The sequence below is a fragment of the Epinephelus lanceolatus genome, chromosome 5 (assembly GCF_041903045.1).
Source record: "Epinephelus lanceolatus isolate andai-2023 chromosome 5, ASM4190304v1, whole genome shotgun sequence".
In the NCBI taxonomy this organism is placed as follows: domain Eukaryota; kingdom Metazoa; phylum Chordata; class Actinopteri; order Perciformes; family Serranidae; genus Epinephelus; species Epinephelus lanceolatus.
This window is the reverse complement of record NC_135738.1, coordinates 39,323,810-39,344,277: the sequence shown is the minus strand read 5'-3', so window position 1 is coordinate 39,344,277 and position 20,468 is coordinate 39,323,810. Positions and strand designations below refer to the sequence as shown.

At 40.3% G+C, this 20,468-nt stretch overlaps 1 protein-coding gene across 1 annotated transcript in view; it reads right to left on the bottom strand.

Annotated features, from left to right (window-relative positions):
• Window positions 1-8,845: 8,845 nt before the first annotated feature.
• cpne2 (copine II) overlaps window positions 8,846-20,468 on the bottom strand; it is a 74,032-nt gene continuing 62,409 nt past the window's right edge. The window contains exons 15-16 of the mRNA XM_033636047.2: window positions 12,214-12,450; window positions 8,846-9,059 (exon numbers count right to left, since the gene is read on the bottom strand). Coding sequence (XP_033491938.1) covers window positions 8,952-9,059; window positions 12,214-12,450 — 345 coding nt within the window. The 3' untranslated portion in view covers window positions 8,846-8,951. The remainder of the gene's footprint in view (window positions 9,060-12,213; window positions 12,451-20,468) is intronic.

The window sequence follows — 20,468 nt, the reverse complement described above, 5'->3', positions numbered from 1 at the left end:
CTTCTTTTAAAACCAGGCACATATATTACCCACAATTCAACTAAACAGACGACAGTATGCTTAGAGATTCAGGTACATTTTGCTACTGGTGGCTAATGTAGCTTGCTGCTAACCTTTAGCGTAAATGAGGAGTGGGCTACAGAGGTTTGGTAAACTCTTCTTTTGTAACTTCACACCCCAGATTTTATTTTATTAAATTTTCTATTTTCAATTTTGTAGTTTTCAGTGACATCTGAAGCAATTTTTCAGACTTGACGTAGCTGCCACTGGAACCACAAATGGCAACTTTTATTTATTTTTTTATTATTATTATTATTTTTTTTTTACAAATGCTGTAGTACTCCCAAAGTCCTGTAAACAGATTTTGATCGTGAAATGTGTAAGAGAAGTGGATACAGTGTTGGAGGTGGCCTGGTCGTTCAGATTGCTCAGTGGTGCATGAAGCCAAAAAGTCTTGTTTCCATAATATGAAATTACCCAGATCTTCAGTATTGTGGGGCCCATAGAGCAGGCACACTAGAGACTTTCGGTTGCTGAGTGGCTAACTTCTGGTTTAGCCCTCTGCTAACCTGAATAGGGATAAAATTATTTAATTGTGCGTCTCTATGGGAGGAAGTCTGATTGGGCCCTGAAGCATCACATGAAGGACCCGGAAATTGTAATTCCACGTTTTGCCACGATGTCAAATTGGCTTTAAAGTCTGGTGCTGTTCTAGAGGCTTCACTTTTGTCCGTAAGATTGTCAAAGTATTTGGTCACAAAACCAACCTGACGACGCTAAATGAAATGTCAAAGGATCACCAAGGTTATTATAATTCAAAACAATGACAACTGGATTCTCAGAGCTGAATTATCAAATTAGTCCCAACCTAATAATCTAATAGATCCTTGTGTGTCAATTTACTCCATGTGCATCTCGAGGGAGATCTAGGACGCTAGGCAAGAAGTGAGGAAGGCACCATACCTAACAAAGTTGTTTTAACAGGTATGAAAGATGAAAAATGAAAGATGAATGCCTGGCACTGTTAAAACCGGCTTGTGTTTTAACTCTTAATAAAGACATGGATGGCTTTGCCAGGTTGTTAGGGGTTAAAAGATCTGAGAGAGTTTCAGAGTGAGACCTACATGGGCCATAAAATTAACGCGGAAAATTGGACTAAATCAAAACTAATTTGGGTAATTGGATTCTGGGATGTGTATTCAGTCCTCATTAAAACCTTGGCAGGAGAATTTTGCCTCTGAAGCTGAGCTCAGTCAGCTGATTGGGATGAAAAAACCAGGGTGGCAGTCAAGGTGTGATGATATCAAAATATACTGAAGTCTCTCAGTGTCATTAAACAGCCCAAGCAGTGCGATGTCTGTGATTCTCTTTAGGGGAGAAAATGTGTGTGTGGGAGTGTGTTGCTCAAGGTATGAGAGTGACTCAAAGCCTTTGTAAACACAGTGACGATGAGACTGGAAGATAATTTTATCTTGTGTTCATGGCCAGTAACAAGCGTTTCAGTTTGTCTGAGGACAGTTCACTGACATCATTATGACAGCCGTGGGTTTCTTGGTTTAACCAACAGATGAAGCTGGGTGTCACTGATATAGCTGTGAAAGGAGTTGCTATGACAACAAATAATATAACCAACATACACAAAGAAAATGTGAGCTCAGGATTGGTACACCTCAGTTTTGAGATGGAAATCTGCCCCCAGCAACACCATTTTTTTCTTTTTTCAATCTGGTAATTATTAGTGTGATCAAGGTAGTTTGTGTCAAAGCCAGAGCACCAGGAAATCCACATGCTGCCCAAAAAGGCTGAAGAATGGAAGTCTGGCCTGAATTTCAGATGTTTTTTTTCTTTCTGGCACCTTTAAGAATTTGTTTGATTGCACATTTTATGTAAGCTGAATTCACCCTGTTTAGTCTGTTCAGCGGGTAACGGCAGGCTGCAATTCATTTTCTCTGAAGTCCGAGAAAAAACAACAGTGTGAAATTAAAAACACAGATGTGATGCAAGTGTTTTTTTCTTGTCAGCACCCAGCCCTCTGTTTATCTTCTTCCATTTTTTCTCCAATAAAACAGGATGTTTGTGTGTGGTTTAAAGGCCAGGTTCTCAGCAGTGGTAAACTCTGCCCTATAAAGACTAACCACAGTAACTGTGTGAACTGAAACTGAGAAAAATGCCTTCAAAGTTTCCTGACTCTTAGCACAAATGTGTTATATGTTGAACAGTGGTAATGTATGTATTAAAAAGCTATTCATAAAACAATTTTTACGCCTAAAAGCTATCATCAATTATTTAACATAGGACCTCAGACATTCACTTAAATTGTAGTTACTACACTCTGTCTCTGTATTGCCTTGAACAGCTGTACAGGTAATGCAGAGTGCGGTAAGGGGCTGTTCTTTACTTACCAGAGAAAGGGACTGGCTGGGGTGTGACTTTTTCTTTGTTCTTTTCTGAAGTTACAATTTTTTCCCCCTGGAGCCTCTCTAAGTGACTGGTGGAAAATGCATGACCCTCCCTCCACCATAAAGTTAATAGATTTACAAAGCAGATCCTGTGATGTTTGGAAATTAAAAATTAAAGACAAAATCTAGGAGTTAAAAAAAAAAGTGCTTTTTCACTCTTGTCGTGCATGCTGCTTAGTTAGTGCAGATGTTTTGGGGTTTTTTTTTTTTTTTTGGTCTTTTTTTTTTTTTCTCTGACGGAAGTGTTCATTGACATGTCCAAGATGTAAAACTGTTTTTACAGTTTTTGACCATGATACATTTTGCCGAATTTTGAAAGGCATGTTTTCTTTAAATATACAATTTACATATGTAAGCCCCTCCCCTAAGCCAAAATATAAAACACCCCAATGCTTAAAAAAATATTCACACCCCCCCCCCCCATGAATAACAAACAGTCCCTAACTAAAATTTTATTGTTTATTTTTTCAGTATGCGTAAAGCTGCTTTCATTTCTCACTAGATTCAATTTGTATTTGTTTAATTTAAAGATGTCTGTTCCAAAAGTTGTAACAGCTATATTCCAAGCATTCATCCAGTATTAATCTGTTGTAATATTCACTTCATCAGGTTGACCAAAATTTAGATTACCTGAAATCATCATCTTCATCATCGATCTTCCTATGGTCGTTGTCAAGTTATCAGTTGTTTTGTCAGTTGGATCATCCTGTTTCTCACGGTCACCATTCCCAATAACGCGCTTACTGCAATTTTCCTTGACTTGAATTCCAAGTCTCTGGGAACCAAAGACAGAGCACAGTGACTGAACTTTCACTTAATAGTTACATCACTTATTCAGAGTAGTAAATGAAACAATATTTATTTTCTAATATGAATATTAGTAAATAGTGATGGACTTTGCATTTCTTTGCAGGCATTTTCCATCCAGTCCTCACTATCAGATTTCTACATCCAGGCAGTTAGATGTAAAACAACCCTCATCATCCCCCAGGACCCTTCACACCCCCTCCATAACCCACTCCAATTCCTCCCATCAGGCTGCTGTCATAAAATCCCTCGGGCTGGCATAAATACATTCCAAAAAAAAAAATTCCCACTGTAGCACACGACTCCTAATATTTGCTGGCAGTGGATGTACAGTAATACAGTAAATTACTTTAAGAGTTGCTTCTTATAATACTGCAGTGGACCCGATTCAGAAGATACCAGACTTGAACAAGACGTAGAAAAGGCTATTTGCAATATTTAAATATCAACCTACGGATAAAAACCTGTTGACTGATACCTTTGTATTTTAGAAAAACAATAAACAAAATAAAAATAAATGGCCATTTGTTCATTTGCACGCAACCCAGATGCCAGAAAATTGTTAGCATTGTACATTTCCACAAACCATGGATATATTAGATTTGTACATTAGCTGATATGTTGAAATTTTACATTTCTCATCAATGCTGTGGTGAAGGTGGGGTTAGGTTTAGGCAAAAAAAACCCCCACATGGTTAAGAATAGGTCATATTCTGGCTTAAAACACCCAGGTTCGGTGGCACAAAAGCAGCTGTAAAAGCAAGTATAGGGCCTGCATATGAAGAGGGCCCACATCACTGAATCCACACCTTGTTAGCTTCAGGTCTCTTCACTTTAACCCTATGGGCCCTAGGCGTTTTTGGGGTATTTTTACTGCTTTTACTTTTAAGCTCATATCACAGTCATTATAAAGGCTACATACACATGTTATATCTTGTTTGGCTATCCAGATTTGCCATCATTAAATGTCCTTCTATGTGCCTGTATTTTATATTAATTTTTAGATCAATGAAAAAAACAAATCCATGTGACTAAATTCTTACATTTTTACATGTATCTCACCATAGCAAGTTGGAAGTTGACATATTCTGCCATATATGAAGAGGGGAGACTCTCTGGAATCTGGCAATATGAGAACCATGATGCTGGGACATTCTGTCACTTCACAGCTGTCCAAAACATGTGGTTTGTGCCATGCAGACATGATTGCCAGTATTTTTTCATTATTGCAAAAATTCCATTGACTCATTCACAAGTCAAAAATGTGTTTTATCTGAAAGAAACATGCAATATTTACATCTAAGATCATAGAAAAATAGTCAACCAAGTGCAATGAAGATAATATTTGCCACTTTGTTTGCAGTAAACAAAGTTTGTTGTTGTTTTTCAGTTTCAGTTATATATTGGGGGGCATTTTGCGCATTGGGGGGGACATGTCCCCCTCAATGTATATGGTGACTACGGCCCTGTCATGCATGCATAATTAGGCTGCAGTTGTCTGGGTGCGCAAAGGTGAAGTGGCTGGTCTTGTCATACAAAGTTTGAGTGTCAACTAGACAATATGGAGATATTTGCATCTTGAAAGCCAGACTACAAATGTGGATAGACAGGGAGAAACACACGCAAGCCTAAGACGTAGTAAGATACGATATTCCTCACTATATGAAGTGACTGATAACAAAATCTGTACAATGGATTGTAAAGAAATTCGTCAGGTTTTTATTTTGTAGACAATTAATCTGGATTTATAGCATGATGGGATGGCAGCACAATGATGTGTGTGGTATCACTGGAAAGCTCTGCTCCTGCGCTTTCATGTGATATGCGTGGCATTTCTGTGCGAGCCTGCAATCGTGAGTAATCCATCCAAGAGTAATGTGTGTGCAAAGCTGTATGAAAGCTCTGTTATGCATCATTTTAATGTAAATTTATCATTGTTTTTCGCTGTGAAAACATCGGATTACTGACAAGTGCTTGGCCTAGTCGGAAAGCTACAATTCCGCTGTTTCCGCTGATGTGCGTGGCTTCTCGCTATGACGCACGGTCGCGGAGAAAATCAATAGAGAAGAACAGGTGTGAATTTGGACGCACTATGCGTCGTTCGGGCCCATAGGGTTTTTAACTCACTGGCTTAGCATTGCCTGCTTATATTGGGAATTAGCTAATTTATTTCTACTGTGACTCCACACTCCGCTCTTTGACTTGACAGGAGTCAGTGAGCAGGGCCTCTCTAACACACGTCTATGGGCTTCTAACAAAGTATTTGCTGTTACAATTCATATTTGACAGTGTGATATCGTATTTTTACTTTTGTTTTATCAAATATAGTCTTTTACCATTCAGGACCTCTCCTTACAGCATCATCTGCATTCTGATTGGCTCAGGCACTTCAGGATCATTAACCCCAACCCCAACTGCCATTAACTTAAAGGAGCAAAAAGCGAAATCGTTTCACCGCTAGGTTTGCTGCTGTGCACTGCCTGTAGACCAAAACAAAGTGTGTCATGAGCCACTCCTCCCTCTACCTCTGCTCTCCACCCAACTGTTAAGTTACTCCAGTAGCCGGTGGCAGCCGACTCGGCTAGTGCTAACACCGGGAGCTAACGCTAACGTTCCTCCTCTTCTCCGTGAGTGAGAGCGATGTTTTAGCCTAGCAGGCAGCTGGCTCGCGGGTTAATGTCCGGAGCTTGAGCAGCCCTGCCTGCTAGGCTAAAACATCGCTCTCACTCACGGAGAAGAGGAGGAACATTAGCGTTAGCTCCCAGTGTTAGCACTAGCCAGGATCCGGGTCGGCTAGAGCCCGCCAGGCTGCCTGCCTGGCTCGCGGGCTGCTCAAGCTCCGGACATTAACCCATCCCCTCCGCAGCCTCCACTTCACCCAGCTTCACTCAGCTGCCCGATAAACCCGCTGCTTCTTCCCACTTTAACCTGAAGCGATGTTTTAGCCTAGTGGGCAGCCCGCGAGCCAGCTGCCCGCTAGGCTAAAACATTGCTCTCACTCATGGAGAAGAGGAGGAACGTTAGCGTTAGCTCCCGGTGTTAGCACTAGCCAAGTCGGCTGCCACCGGCTACTGGAGTAACTTAACAGCTATGGAGCGCTTCTATCAGCTCCTCTAGTCACTGAGCCTCGCCTCCATCTCAGCAAATATATTACAAAAATGTAGCCTCGCGGGGAGGCTACATTTTACAGTGCTAATTGAAAATGTTGGCTGGGCTAACTTACTCACTTAACACAACCGTAACGCCTGACCCATTGCTGGGACTGAGCCACTAATAACACAAGCTCCAGACATTAACCCATCCTGGTGTTTCCTCCGCAGCCTCCACTTCACCCAGCTTCACTCAGCTGCCCGATAAACCCGCTGCTTCTTCCCACATTAACCAGGGCTCGGTGCTCCGGTTGGATCCAAACAGAGAGCCGGGGCTAGTTAGGAAGCTAGCGGAGGCTAACCGGCTGTGCTTCTCTCCGGTCATGCTGCGGCTAACGCCTCGCCAGCCGCTCCCAGCTAGCTCCGGATTGTTATTGAGGTTAAACTGGGAGAGGCAGCGAATCTGTGGGGCATCTGAGTGAAGTGGAGCCTGAGGAGGAAGCACCGGTTAGCCCCGGTTTTGTTCTGCTCTCTGCCATTGCTCACTGGCTGTAGCCTTTTATAGGGAGGGAGGGCTAGGGGCTCCGAGAGGGGGGGGGGGGAATTCACATGAACGTACATGAACACGCAGCCAGACCGGCTTGTAAACAATGGGCTGGAGATCAACACAGAGAGAGGGTGTGTGAGGTCATGCTATACTCCAGATGAAATTACACCTCTAGTTCTTCACATAGCAATTTTTTAATTCCTTCAATGTAGAAATGATGCATTTCTCTTATTGCTCCTTTATGAACAAGCTGGGATGGAATAAGTACTTCAACACTTGCACTTTTTTGTTGAGTGTGTGCCTGTGTGAGCCATGTCAAAGACAAATTTACATCACCTTGCAATGGACACTAAAGCTTTTGGAGTCCTGATTGTCTTTGTGGTCATTTTGTGACTGTGTAGCTGTTTTGAGGGTCTTTATGGTTGTTTCATGTCTCTTGGTGGGTGTTTTATTATTTTTTTTATTATTTAATTCTCCTGTCATCATTTTGTATCTGTTCATAGATATTTCAGGGCATTCAATGGTTATTTTCTGTCTTTTTTTGGCTGCTTTGTATTTCTTTGTGTTGTTTTATGTATTTGGAGCTGTTTCATGACTCTTTGTGGCTGTTTTGTGTCTATGTGGTCATTTTGTGTCTATTTGTGGTTGCGTTGCATCTTTGTGGTGTGCTGGTCTTAAATCCACAGAGACAAAGAGGACATGTGACATTTCCTTCAGTTTATTATCCTGAGTGTGGACAAAGACACAGCTTTATAAAATGAATAGCAACACATTTAGTACAAAGATACACAGCAATTCACATAGTAGTTAAGTACACAATTCAGCACTGCATAAAAAGTACATTAAAAACATGTCAGAGACATTGGCTTATCAGAACATGAACAGTGTCATATAAATATACATTCGATATATATATATATATATATATATGCATATCAGAAATTCTCTTCTGCTTCCAGTCATTAAAACTCTGACAGCAACAGCCTTCTCTGACACATGTTTCTATGCCATGTGACACTTCCTTCCTTTCAACAGAATCTCATTAAAATATTTACAAAATCTGATAAATACACAATTTGTAAAACAAACAAACATGCATTTGTGATCATCGGCATCAGTCTGTAAACAGTGAGTAGATATTGGCAACATGCAGGATGAACTGAAGTCATAAGAAATACAAGGATTTTGCAAAAGCTAGCAAAATGGCCCTATATTTAACTGCCTAATGAATTCACACAGTATCCCACATCTATCCTGTGTTAGTGCTACAGCTGCCTCCACGGCCTCATCCTCCTCCAATTCTGTTCTCTTGAATCAAATAAGCATAGTGGAGCTTTAAAACCCGCCTCTCAGACGACTGGTGATCAAACCTTCAAAATTAAAACCTCTCCCTGAAGAGATAGTGTTCTGTTCAGGCTCAGTCTGTGAGTCCGTCACACATGAGCACAAAGCAAACAGCCTTCATCTGATCCGCTACCTGAAAAGGATCCATACAACAACGGGAGGGGGTTCAATCACTGATATAGTTCAGCTTTGAAGGGACTTTACACCAAGAGTTGTATGTATCACATGGTATCAATCACAAGACACACACATGCAAAAAGCCCAAAAAAAGGAAAAAAAAAGAAAAGAAAACAAAAAAAACCTACATCCTGATAAATCAAGATATTTTTCCATTTCTCTAAGAAAAGGCCAGTGATTTACCTGCATATTTATATTCACATCATTTGGAGACACCTGTCATCACTATAGACATGCAAGGTCCTTTACACATTATTATCGTCATGGTTCTGTGTGCTGGAAGCTTTAGGAAACAGAGAACGTCACTTCTGATGGATTCACACTGGATACTGACCAAACATTCTTTAACCAATAACAACTTTGCTAATATGATGGCAGGGATGTCTTCAATGTTTGATTTATTTTTTTTTGTCCACAACTCATTTTTGTTCATAGCTGACATACACACTTTCATTTTGTATCGTTTGCCGAGAAGGGAGGTTTTGTTGAGCTATAGTACAGCGTGTGGACTCTTGGCTTTGGGGCGTCTCACTCCGGCGCTGTGTTGGCGGGCGGTAGATTCCGCTGTTTAAAGTACTGGGTGACCTGCTGAGGCAGCTCGGCCAGGACCGACTTAGCGAGAGTCTCCTTGGGTGCCTGAGAGAGAAAAAGAGCAAGAGAGTGTGTTAATGTCTTCAAAAACAGAACAATATAAAGGCTGAAAAGTAAGAATACTGGTGTTTTATAGGGGTGTAAAAATCCATTGATTTGAGCCGATGTATCAATTTTATGATCAATGATCCAATATCATCCATGCAAAGTGAAAGAATCGATCCATATCATCATCTTTAAGATGCACCTTTGTTTTGAAATGGACATGGCGCGTCTGTGTCTCTGTCATAGACTGTATAAAATAATGGACATAGCCACTCTGACGTAACCCATTGGTTTGTAGACTCCCGTTTTGAAGCCTAGAAGTCACCATATTTGGATGACATTTCATTTTTCATTTTTCAATGAAATGTGATTTAAACCTGTGTTATTAAATAACTGAGTTAGTTTACTGATCCCACATGGTTTTGATTATGTTCTCATTCTTTTATGATTTTTTTAAAGCTAATAAACTATATTACAATAATAGCAGCTGACTTTCAGATTATCTAATCATCACCAACTTTCTGAAGACAATTTATCGTAAAAGCCAGCCTGCCAACACGGCTCATTATGTCAGGTTACTCTCATTATTGTTTCCTCTCTGTCTCAGCTTCATTTCTCCCTCCTCCTCTCTATTATTTCTGTTGCTGTCTCTCACCCTCCCACTGACAAACTGGAACGAAGCCAGCAAACACTGTTCCCCCCACAACAGAGGAAGTCAACTCGCCCACCACCAGCCCACGCACACACACGCACGCAGGCATGAACGCACGCACGCACGCACGCACGCACACACACACACACACACAATATACAAAAAAAGCACTAAGTGAATTTTCCCATGTGAAGCCTACAAATGCGCACACACTAATAACCCATGTGCTCACCTAAAGCACACATGTATGAACACACACATGAAAGCTTTTGACATGTACTGTATATATGCTCATCAACACACACACACCCACACTGTCTCTGTCAAGTCTGAGATAACCAGGCAGCTTTCCTCAGCTGGCAGACCCTGGATGTGTGTGTGTGTGTGTGCAGCTACAGTCTGAGGAGCAACAGGCTGCCATTTGGTAACATATTCACACTCAGACAGCATGACATCATGTCATTAGGTAAAGCCTCTACCCCATAACTAAGATAGAGTCAAAGTGACACTGTAAATCACATCAGCAAGCTGAAACATTAGCTGAAGTGGCATCTCGGCTAATGGCGACTGAAAGATGTCAAACTTCGCTGAGAGCTGTTTGGTTGTTAAACTTTGTGGGTGATTCACCAGAAACTCTTTGTTTACGTAAGGAGACAATTGTGTATTTATTCTAAATGTTTCAACACAGTTGGTAAGTTAAAGTCCATTTACAGCTGTGTTTAAAGCTGTAAAATTAAAGTCCATTTAGTCAAGTATTTAACTGGAGTAAAAACCTGAAGTACTTATACTTGAGTATTTTATTTGATTGTTGTAGCTGCTAGTTTTTATGTACAAAACTGTATTAAGAACATAACTGTCCAATGAGAACATCTTCAAACATAAACCAAAAACTACAGATTTTTTGGCCACTTGGGGGCAGCAGAAACATGCGGGAGACACAACATTAACATATTTAAAGATTTTCAGTTGAAATAACAAACTTGTCAGCTAACAGTTGCCTATTTGCACATCCAGCAGATATGTAGCAGCATTAGCATTTATTTGGAGTCATGTTTCTGGTCACCTAATGAATTTAGGAACTGGTGTCCCCAGACATTTTTCACTGGGTGGCCAGATGGAGCCACTGAAAATCGTGGCACACCAAAACCAAAAGCCAGGACTGAATATCAAGTGGTCGCTTATGCTGTTGAAGTATACAGACGAGTTGAAAACTATGTAAATATGAGAGTTAAGGAACTGCATACTCATTTTACACTTTATGTTACCAATTATCTGATGTGCAACCCAGTATTATTCAGATATTTTGAAGTGAGAGTTTAAGGGACTCCTTAAAAAATGTCCATACCAAAATTAAGCCTTACTTTGGAGTGTTATTTAGCCCCCTTCTCTACAAGCTATTAGTATGCCACAGCCTGTTAAAGACAGTAATGTCAGTCTCCAATTATTTTTGCCTGGGAGGCCAGTGGAGAGGGCCAGTAATTGTATCGGGTGGACCTTGGACTTCTCTTGGGGTCGCAACTACATGTAAGTCCAGTATTCACTGACTTCTACCGCTGTTTTTGGTCTCTTCTAACTGCCAAGGGAAATATATGTCTCTTTAGCTGCTACATGATCTTCTATGTTCACCAGCTAGCTGCTAACTTTGTCTGTGTGTGGTGTGCTGTTCAGCAGGTAGCTTACAGAGGGCTTTTACAGATTGTTTGCTGAAGAGCTTGTCTCCGTCTATGCTTGTAAGCACATTGTACTTTATATATTATACTACTACTAATAATATTTACTTATAAGATATAGCAATACCGGGACTATCACTGAGCAACACCACAGTATAGAAAAAACAACAACATTGTACATGGAAACCAGTTTTCTTGCTATTAGTGATGGCATCCTACTTAAACTCAAACTTGTCTGCCAAAGTTATGTGAGTTTTGCTTATTTCACATCATAGATATCTGTCCTTGCTGATTTATTTGAGCTTCTCTCACTGGTTTGAAGTGAACAGGATTAGAAAATAGGTCATGTCATATACTTGCATGTACCAGTCACTATTTAGGATAATTTAAATCAGAATTTGGTAACTCTTGTGGGGATGTTTCCTGAAGTTACAAGGCCACTGTCAATCACATCTGATCAAACCACACCAAAACAGTCTTTGATTGATGCTTTTTTTTCTCCATCATATTTAAAGTTACAAAGAAATACTTTAGCTTTGAAACCAAGTTTTCAGGGACTTTAACCCCGATCATTTCAGTAAGTGAGTAATTAGAGTGTGGCAGTGCTATTGAAACTTTCAAAGCAATATAGTGCAGATCACCTATCAAACTGCAAAAGAGACAATGGATGGTAAAACATTTAAATTTAAATACAGCATTGGAAATTCAAAGACTTAACCTACTTGATGCCGCTTTAAATTGGTAATTGTCCTGTTTCATAAACGTCAACCACAACAAGCAATGAAGCAATTCCAATTACCCCCTTTTCTAACAGAAAGAAACCAATACTCACATTTCGGAAATCTCTGAAAGGGACGAACTGCACGATGTCCCGAACAGCTTCTTCTCCTGTGTTGGACCGTAACACGCTTGCATCTCCATCTAAGAACTCCATGGCAGCGAAGTCTGCGTTGCCCACGCCAATGATGATGATGGACATGGGTAGCTTAGACGCCTGTACGATGGCGTGACGTGTCTCATCCATATCGCTGATGACACCATCTGTTATGATGAGGAGAGTGAAGTATTGCTGCAGAGGGGAAGAGGGATTGTGGATAGAGTGATATGGAGAAAGAGATGAAAGAAAAAAGACACAAAGAGACATGAGAAATTTACATGTGATGTCACGGTTAAATCTTGAATTTCTTCTGAAGTCACTTGAAGAAAAATCAGCATCAAGAAAAAAAAAAGATGGGCACATTTAGTTACAATCATGATGATTATGCTGTCAATAATAAACAGAGAGACATGGTGTTGTGGAGGTGGAGAAGGAGGGGCTAGGACAAAGACAAGGGAGAAATGAAAAACAAAAGCAATAAAGGACATTTCAGACAGTGTCAGGAGTGACAACGAGGGGGGGGAGACAGGAAATGATTCAAGAAGGAGACAGAGCTGGACGACACTGCGTGAGAGAGAAAAAAAAAAGAAAAAAGAAACAAGAATGAAAGTGTTTAGGCATAACAGCAAGTTGGGCTCCATTCATATAACAGAGCACACCATCTGTTCTTTGAGAAAAAAAAAATGATGTAAGAAGAAAAAGGAAAAAGTGAATCCACAGATGAATAAGCAGAAGAGATGAAAAAAAAGACAGGAAGAACAAACAGGGAACAATTTGCAATGAATCAGGAGGGAAAGAGATCAGGCTCCGGCATAAGACTGAAATAGACTTAAGTGTATCGTAATCCATTGGTGCTGACGTTTTTGTTTTTTTTTTAAGATTATTATTATTATTTTTTTCTGGAGATTTAACCACAAATTAAGGACAAACCTGAATACATGAGAAGAACATACTGAATGGCACACAAAAAGGTCTGTCTGTATGAACTGGAAAAAATGAGGCCCAGTCTGGAGAAGAACTGGGCAGGCAGATGGCACCCATCCCATCTCTTCTTATTCTTATTTACACGAAACAAATATACACAAAGGAAAAATAAAGCTCTTTCAGGAGGCCATGTTCTGTCGATAAAATCAATATACCTAAATGCTAACACAACAGAGAGAGTGCTATTCTGGGGAGCTACTATCATTATTTTATTGCATTCTGACATGAATAAATGAACGGAGAAAATAACTTCTCTAAGAAAGGTAGCATCACACTAATGCCATAAAAAATAGACAAATGCTGAAAATATTCTCTGGCCTCTGTCAAAAACCTTTGAGAAGTGGGGAATTAGCAATGCTGCATTGGTGAGTGTTTCTGGATTTCAGTAATTGATTAACTTTAATGATGTCAACTTAAAGGATAACTTTGGTATTTTTCAACCTGGGCCCTATTTCCCCATGTGTATGTGTGCGTATGATTCATAGGTACAACTCGTTTTAAAATTGGTTCAGTATTGAGGGAGGCAGATGCAGCCAGCAGCCGTGAGGTAGATATGGGGGCAAATGCGTCCCGTATAAGTTTGCGCACTAAAGGTGCTTCTTTCGCCACTGACCGGTTCAGATTGCCAGTGCAACTCTGTAAATAGCATACTATGCGTTTCCCTTATCCTTCACTTCCTGTGGGCTGTGTGTGATGTCATCTCGCGAGAGCTTTGCTTGTTGCCGGAAGAAAACAGAGGAGCCGTGCTGAGCGCCGCTCAGAGTGGCGCTGGTTGTCCCGGAGTACAGTTGAGAGTTTTACTGCATCGGTATCATGGCTGCATATTTACCCAGTTTTGAGAAAGAAGATGAGCCCTTTTATTACGATGGCCACCCGTACTTATTTGAGCCCGAGTATATGGACGAGGAGCTCCTACAAACTGAAGAGCAGACGAGGACAGAGAGAGAGAGGGCCAATGAGCAGACGAGGGTGAAGCAGTGGCTGCACAAACGCGAATCTCTGAGGACTGGTGGTGCTCCTGTGGTTGCTGTGACTCCATGCCCACAGAGGAAGAATGTCTGTGTTGCAACAAGTGGGACCTGTTGCCAAATATTCATGGTCTCAATGTGTCCTGGGATGATACAGAAACTACCAAACGCTGTGTAACTACGTTAGAGGATTTCCCCCCTCTGATCAACAGGGCAGTGCTGGATACCTTTTTTCATGTGCCCAAAATAAATTGGAGGAGGTGGCCAAAACCACAGGGGCCAAATGGTCAACTATCCATCAAGTCAGTACAACTAATATGTCTTTATGCATGTAATACTGATACCTAGAATTGTTGTTTTCTTCCGGCAACAAGCAAAGCTCTTGTGAGATGACGTCACACACAGCCGGGAGGAAGTGAAGGGTAAGGGAAACGCTTAGTATGCTATTTACAGAGATAGCACTGGCGATGTGAACCGGTCAGTGGCGAAAAAAAGCACTTTTAATGGCTGCATCCGCCTCCCTCAATACTGAACCAATTTTAAAACGAGTTGTACCTATGAATCATACGCACACATACACATGGGGAAATAGGGCCCAGGTTGAAAAATACCAAAGTTATCCTTTAACTTTAACACAGAGGCATTATTAGGGCTCATTCATGCTCAACACTAGATACAAAGATGGATGAAGCCTTCTGTCTGTACTGTGTGTTTATTTCCTCTGTATTTGTGCACGTTTTTTTAAAGCTTATGGATATGGACAAACGGAGCAGCAACACCGGAGATCATGGGGGCAGTGTAGCATATTGAAGCGAGATCACCATAGAAGACAATGCTGTCTCCATTAAAAGGGGCCTTATTACGACCTCCACTGTCGCTTCATTTGTTGTTGTGTGAAACTTTTGACTCTGACCTGTAGTGCCACCCATTGACTGTATCTATGCCATCATAAAGGACACGGACGTATGAGAGCAGTGACGTTTATAATGTTGAAACAGACGTATCTATTTTCATATGTGAAGGGAGTATATATAAGCCCTTAGTGTGGTATTGTGTTTCTGGCCACCTGAAAAATATATTCAGTCTCTATGTAGCTCTGTTTTGGTCTCTAACAAATCCTGAATGCTCCTAAATGCTCGATTATGTTCACCAGCTTGTCTATAACTGTGTGAATGTGCCCTGTGGTTTGGGTTTATCAGAGCTTTTTCTCTGAAAACAGCTGCCTGCTGTGCACAGAGTTGATGAGAGTAGACCAAACTGAAAAGTTGCAGGCTGTAAAATTAAAACAAGGAGCCAAGGAAAGGTCAGGCAGTGTTCTCAAATGCAATGCTACAGTATAATATCACGCATTTCAAAATGTGACCTATGGATTCAAGAGGTGTACAGCAAATAAGCTCTGGAGTTGTAAGAGGGTGAAGTAAACCCATTGCTGAAATACTGTTGCAAAGGGTATTAATGCAGCATGAGAGGAGACGATGTAAACCACAACAACAGCATTCAAGTGATACTTTATGGCAAACGTTCTGAACATCGATAGAAACTTCTCAAACTGCAGCTGCTGTGGCAGACAACTGAAATCACTGGGTATAAAAGATTTTAGTGAGTTCACATATTTAGGCAAAACATCTAATATTGATAATAAACCCATCAACTAATCAGAGGTGAAAGTCTGTGAAATACAGTCAAAATGCCAATAATACAGTTTTATTTATCATCTTACTGCACATATAACAACAAATAACAAATCAACAACAACAAAAACAACATGCACAGGACAGCACAAGGATACAAGTTGCACAGAGACATCAGACAGACAATAGGAGACATAACATCATTTCACGCCTGTCCTTTATCAACGGGATCAAACATGCAGAATATATCAATTTCTCTCTCTCTCTCTCTTCTCTCTCTCTCTCTCACACACACACACACACACACATAATCATAATCAGGTTCCATTTAATGCAACAGCAGTGGAAACAAACATGGCAAATCAACAGTGGTGAGATTAGTGGGTTAGCCAGCTATCTTTGGGCTTTGCTCACACTCTCTGTCATCACAAAACCTCCTATCAAAACTGGTGTTTGGTGATGTCTACCGGAATGGTATATGACGATACCCACAGTGAAACATCCCCGACCCACAATCTGCCAACTTTATGCTTTACAGCATAAAGGACTGGACTGACGACTTCAACAATTAACTCTGTGTGTGTTTGACAAAGAGAGAGAAAGACAGATGGAGGGGAAGAGAAGGTGTAAGGTGGCCTATTGCATGCAGGTTTCTGTAGGCCTTAGTTTTAATAACTTACTTGGAACACTGCTTTATCACCTTTTAGGCCACCGCCGAAACCAACAATATTTATATCAGTTATCAGTGAATTGAAAACAAAACAAAACAAACCAACCATACAAACAAACAAACAAACAAACAAACAACAAAAAACAAAAACAGCAGTGTGCCCAGTGGATATTGATCAATGATGGCAGCAAAAGTTTGTCTACTGACCAGTCAGATCTCAAAATAGTCATTACTCACCAGACAGGATTCTGGCATGCACAAAAATCTTAAGTTCAAAATAAAGTGACAAGTAAGATGAACAAAGCGACATTTCTAATATACCAGTAAAATACATTTTCAATTCATTTCTATGATAATTTAGCAGAGTCAAACATGTTTTTACAGACAAGTGTTGAATCTGAGTTTAAATCAAGGTTAATAACCGAAGAATAGTTCATCCCACTAAGCAGGTTTCCATCCAAATTTAGTGCAAATACTAAACAATTTCCAGAAAATCAGCAAAATAAAATGCAGATTAATGCACATTTCCAGGTCCTGGTGAGATAAGATAAACAGTTGTTGGTGTTAACTTTTCATCTGGTTGCTGTTAAACCATTGCAGACAAAATGATTTGTTGTTTGATGCATTTATGTTTGTTTCATGTATTCATTTGAGGAAGATTGCAGTCTAAGCATTGCTCCAAACAAACGTAATATTTTAATTTGCTGCTACTTTGATCTCTTAAGTGGAGCAAAAGCTTAAGTGGACGTTTAGTCACGAACTTTATGTATGTTATGATTTATTTGTCTGATTCCTTTGCACTTTGTGGCATTTTGCTTTTATTAGTACAACAACTTTTCCACATCAGCAGACTGTGAAACTTTTTACATCATTTTGACTTTTTTTTTTTTTCTTTTTTACTTTCTGGCAATTCCACTTTGGATTTTTCAGCTCAGATTTAAATACACATAAAAACAAATGGTTGGAAATGCACTTACTTAAGAAATTACTAATGGTGACTATAATTGTGCCCAATTTCTTTTATTACCAACAGGCATCCACTGAAGTAGACTTTTAATCTGTTATTTCAGTTCAGGGTAACTAAAACGATTGACTGAATTTGAAATGCAACTTTTTTTGCCTGACTGTCTGTAGTTTCCTTCCTACTTTGGAAGCAAAAACAACCTAACATTTTCTATTACTGTTTTTCTTTTTTTCATGTGTGTCATGTGATAATGTGAAAGATTACATGATTCTATATGCTCTGTCTACCCTTTTAAACATGTTGAAAATGTCGACAGCATTCTAAAAGTTTTATGTCATAATTCCCAAATGTATTTATATGTGTAGAGTGTATTTAGAGTGAAAGCAAAGCAAATTTTCGCCTCACGTTATTTTCACATTTTTGACCGCTGGAGCATTTGTTTGTCTTCACTCTAAACAGCCAATGTACCAGCTGTACAAAATCTGGCTGTAAGCCACCAACAAACAGTGTGTGTGGGAGTGTGCACGTGTGTTTGTGTTTGGCTCAGCCTTTGACTGAACTCAGAATTCACCAGAAACTCTGATTCTTTCTGTTATTTCCCTCTAGTCTCTCTTTTTCCTCCACTCTGTACCTTTATGAAGTAGCCCATGTTTTGCTGGAGTTAAAACATTTTTAACTGGTGCAGACGTATCTTTGCAGTAAATAGCACTGCCCCTAACAAAATCACATCTCTACTATATTACTGCTATATTCATTTATTAACCCAATGCATTGACATGAATAAAAATAGAAAATGTAGGGACAGACTATTGTCTGTCAGGTTTTTACTGTGGATGTAAGAGGGTTTTTTTAAACCTCTTTTGCCACAGTCACACCACAGGGGGAGAAGAGCTTGTATATACTATGTGAGTTTAGAATCACAGACTTAGTACTGGGTTTTTCACAGTATTTCATAGTTCACCTAGACAAATACCCACTCAACACACAAATTTAAAAAAAAAAAAAATCAGCTAGTGATACAGGCATGAGCAGGATAACCAGAGTAAACTTTCTTCTTCTTCTTTCTAACTCACTTTCTTCCTGGGGCGCATCCGTCTGTGATGTCACACACCACACCCGGCGCACTAACGTCTCATACCTCCAACATCAACTACACACGTACACAGCTCCACATACACACACACACACACACACACACACACACACACAAGCCACACACATCAGGCTCAGCCTGTAACATAAGGCTATTTAGTTTGTTTAATAAAAGGACAAGGTATAGACCTGTTCTATAGGAAAGGTAACCTTAAATGACTTCTGTTGTGATCCAATATAATGGTAGGGGAAACACTGCCGTATGATAAGAAAGGGGTCCGGTGGAAAGCGATCACAGATGCAGTCGCCATGTATACTGCAAGAGATATGGTGCCCATATATAGGCTACTGTGGAAAAGCTGGGGTTTATTCACATGCTGAAAGTTTTGGACCCCAGGTATGTGCTACCAGACCACAAATATTTTTTTTTAAACTAGGAGGGGAAAAAATCGATTTAAATCGTGAATCGGATTTTTTGTGAAAAAATAGGAGATTTTTTTTTTAGGCCATATCGTCCAGCCCTACTGCCGATATTAGCAAAAAACGTGCATCGGTATCGGATCGGACTGCATGGAAAAATGCCGATCCAGAACTCCGATCATGGAATCCGATCCAGGTTTTCCAGCCAGCCCAGCGCTCCGCGATTCAAGCAGTCCATTCCAGTGATCCATTCCAGCACTTACTATCAATCCACCAGGCCAGCATGCAGACACACAAGAAACAGCAGTACCAGGCTGGCACTGACACTACAAAAATAACTGAAAAGGAAAGGCTGCATTGTTTGTTAAATGTCAACAATGTCTTGTGGTGTTAATCTATTTTTTTTTTTTTATTAGGGGGCCAAAGCACAAGTGTGTGGAGTCTTGCTGCTATTTTAATTTCAGTGTTAGACATTTTAAAGATTTCTTGTGTTGATTTACTTTCTATTTATTAAGGGGCCAAAGCAGCCAAAGCAAACCAGCTATATTTTTTTATTTAATGTTAATGTTCAAGTTTAAAGTTTGTTTATTTAACCCTGTTAACAATAAACAGGTCAGTTTCTCATACCAACTGTTGTGGACCATTCTAACTAACCTGATTAAGTAGTTGTTCTTGTTAGAGTAATATCGCTTGATCAAACCTTTTCTAACATGACTGACAACAAAATAAGTGAATATGTATAACACGCGCTTGGATCGGATTGGTATCGGTATCGGCCAAAACTCAAGGCTGTAATATCGGTATCGGATCGGAAGTGAAAAAGCTGGATCGGGACATCCCTAGATATAATAACATAACACATAATATGTGTTATGTTATAACACAGCTATAGTCAAGAGGACGTAAGATTAAAAGTTTTAATCTTATTCTTACGTCCTCTTGACTATAGCTGTTGTTGACTTTTCTCACTTCTGTTTCTCTTCTTGTGCACTGAGCTGAGCTGCCAATCACAGTGATTTCTCTAACTAACGGGCTCCACCGAATCCAACCCCATTTCCATATGCCAAGACACAGTCAACAAAAGCTGACTAGTGCCCACAGTGCTGGACACACTGCAAAAACTATGGTGACAGATGCCCATCAATGGCAGACTGTCCGCTTGGTATATTGGGGCTCTTACACCAAGGAATTACCAAAAATGGTTATACAGTTAGCCAGTAAGCCCTTCTGTGTGGAGTTTGCATGTTCTACCCGTGCCAGGGTGGGTTTTCTTCGGGTACTCTGGCTTCCTCCCACAGTCCAAAGACATGCAGGTTGGGGATAGGTTAATTGGTGACTCTAAATTGGCCGTAGTGTGAGTGTGAATGATTGTCTGTCTCTATGTGTTAGCCTGTGATAGGCCGGCGACCTGTCCAGGGTGTACCCTGCCTCTCGCCCAATGTCAGCTGGGATAGGCTCCAGCCCCCCCCGTGACCCTCAAG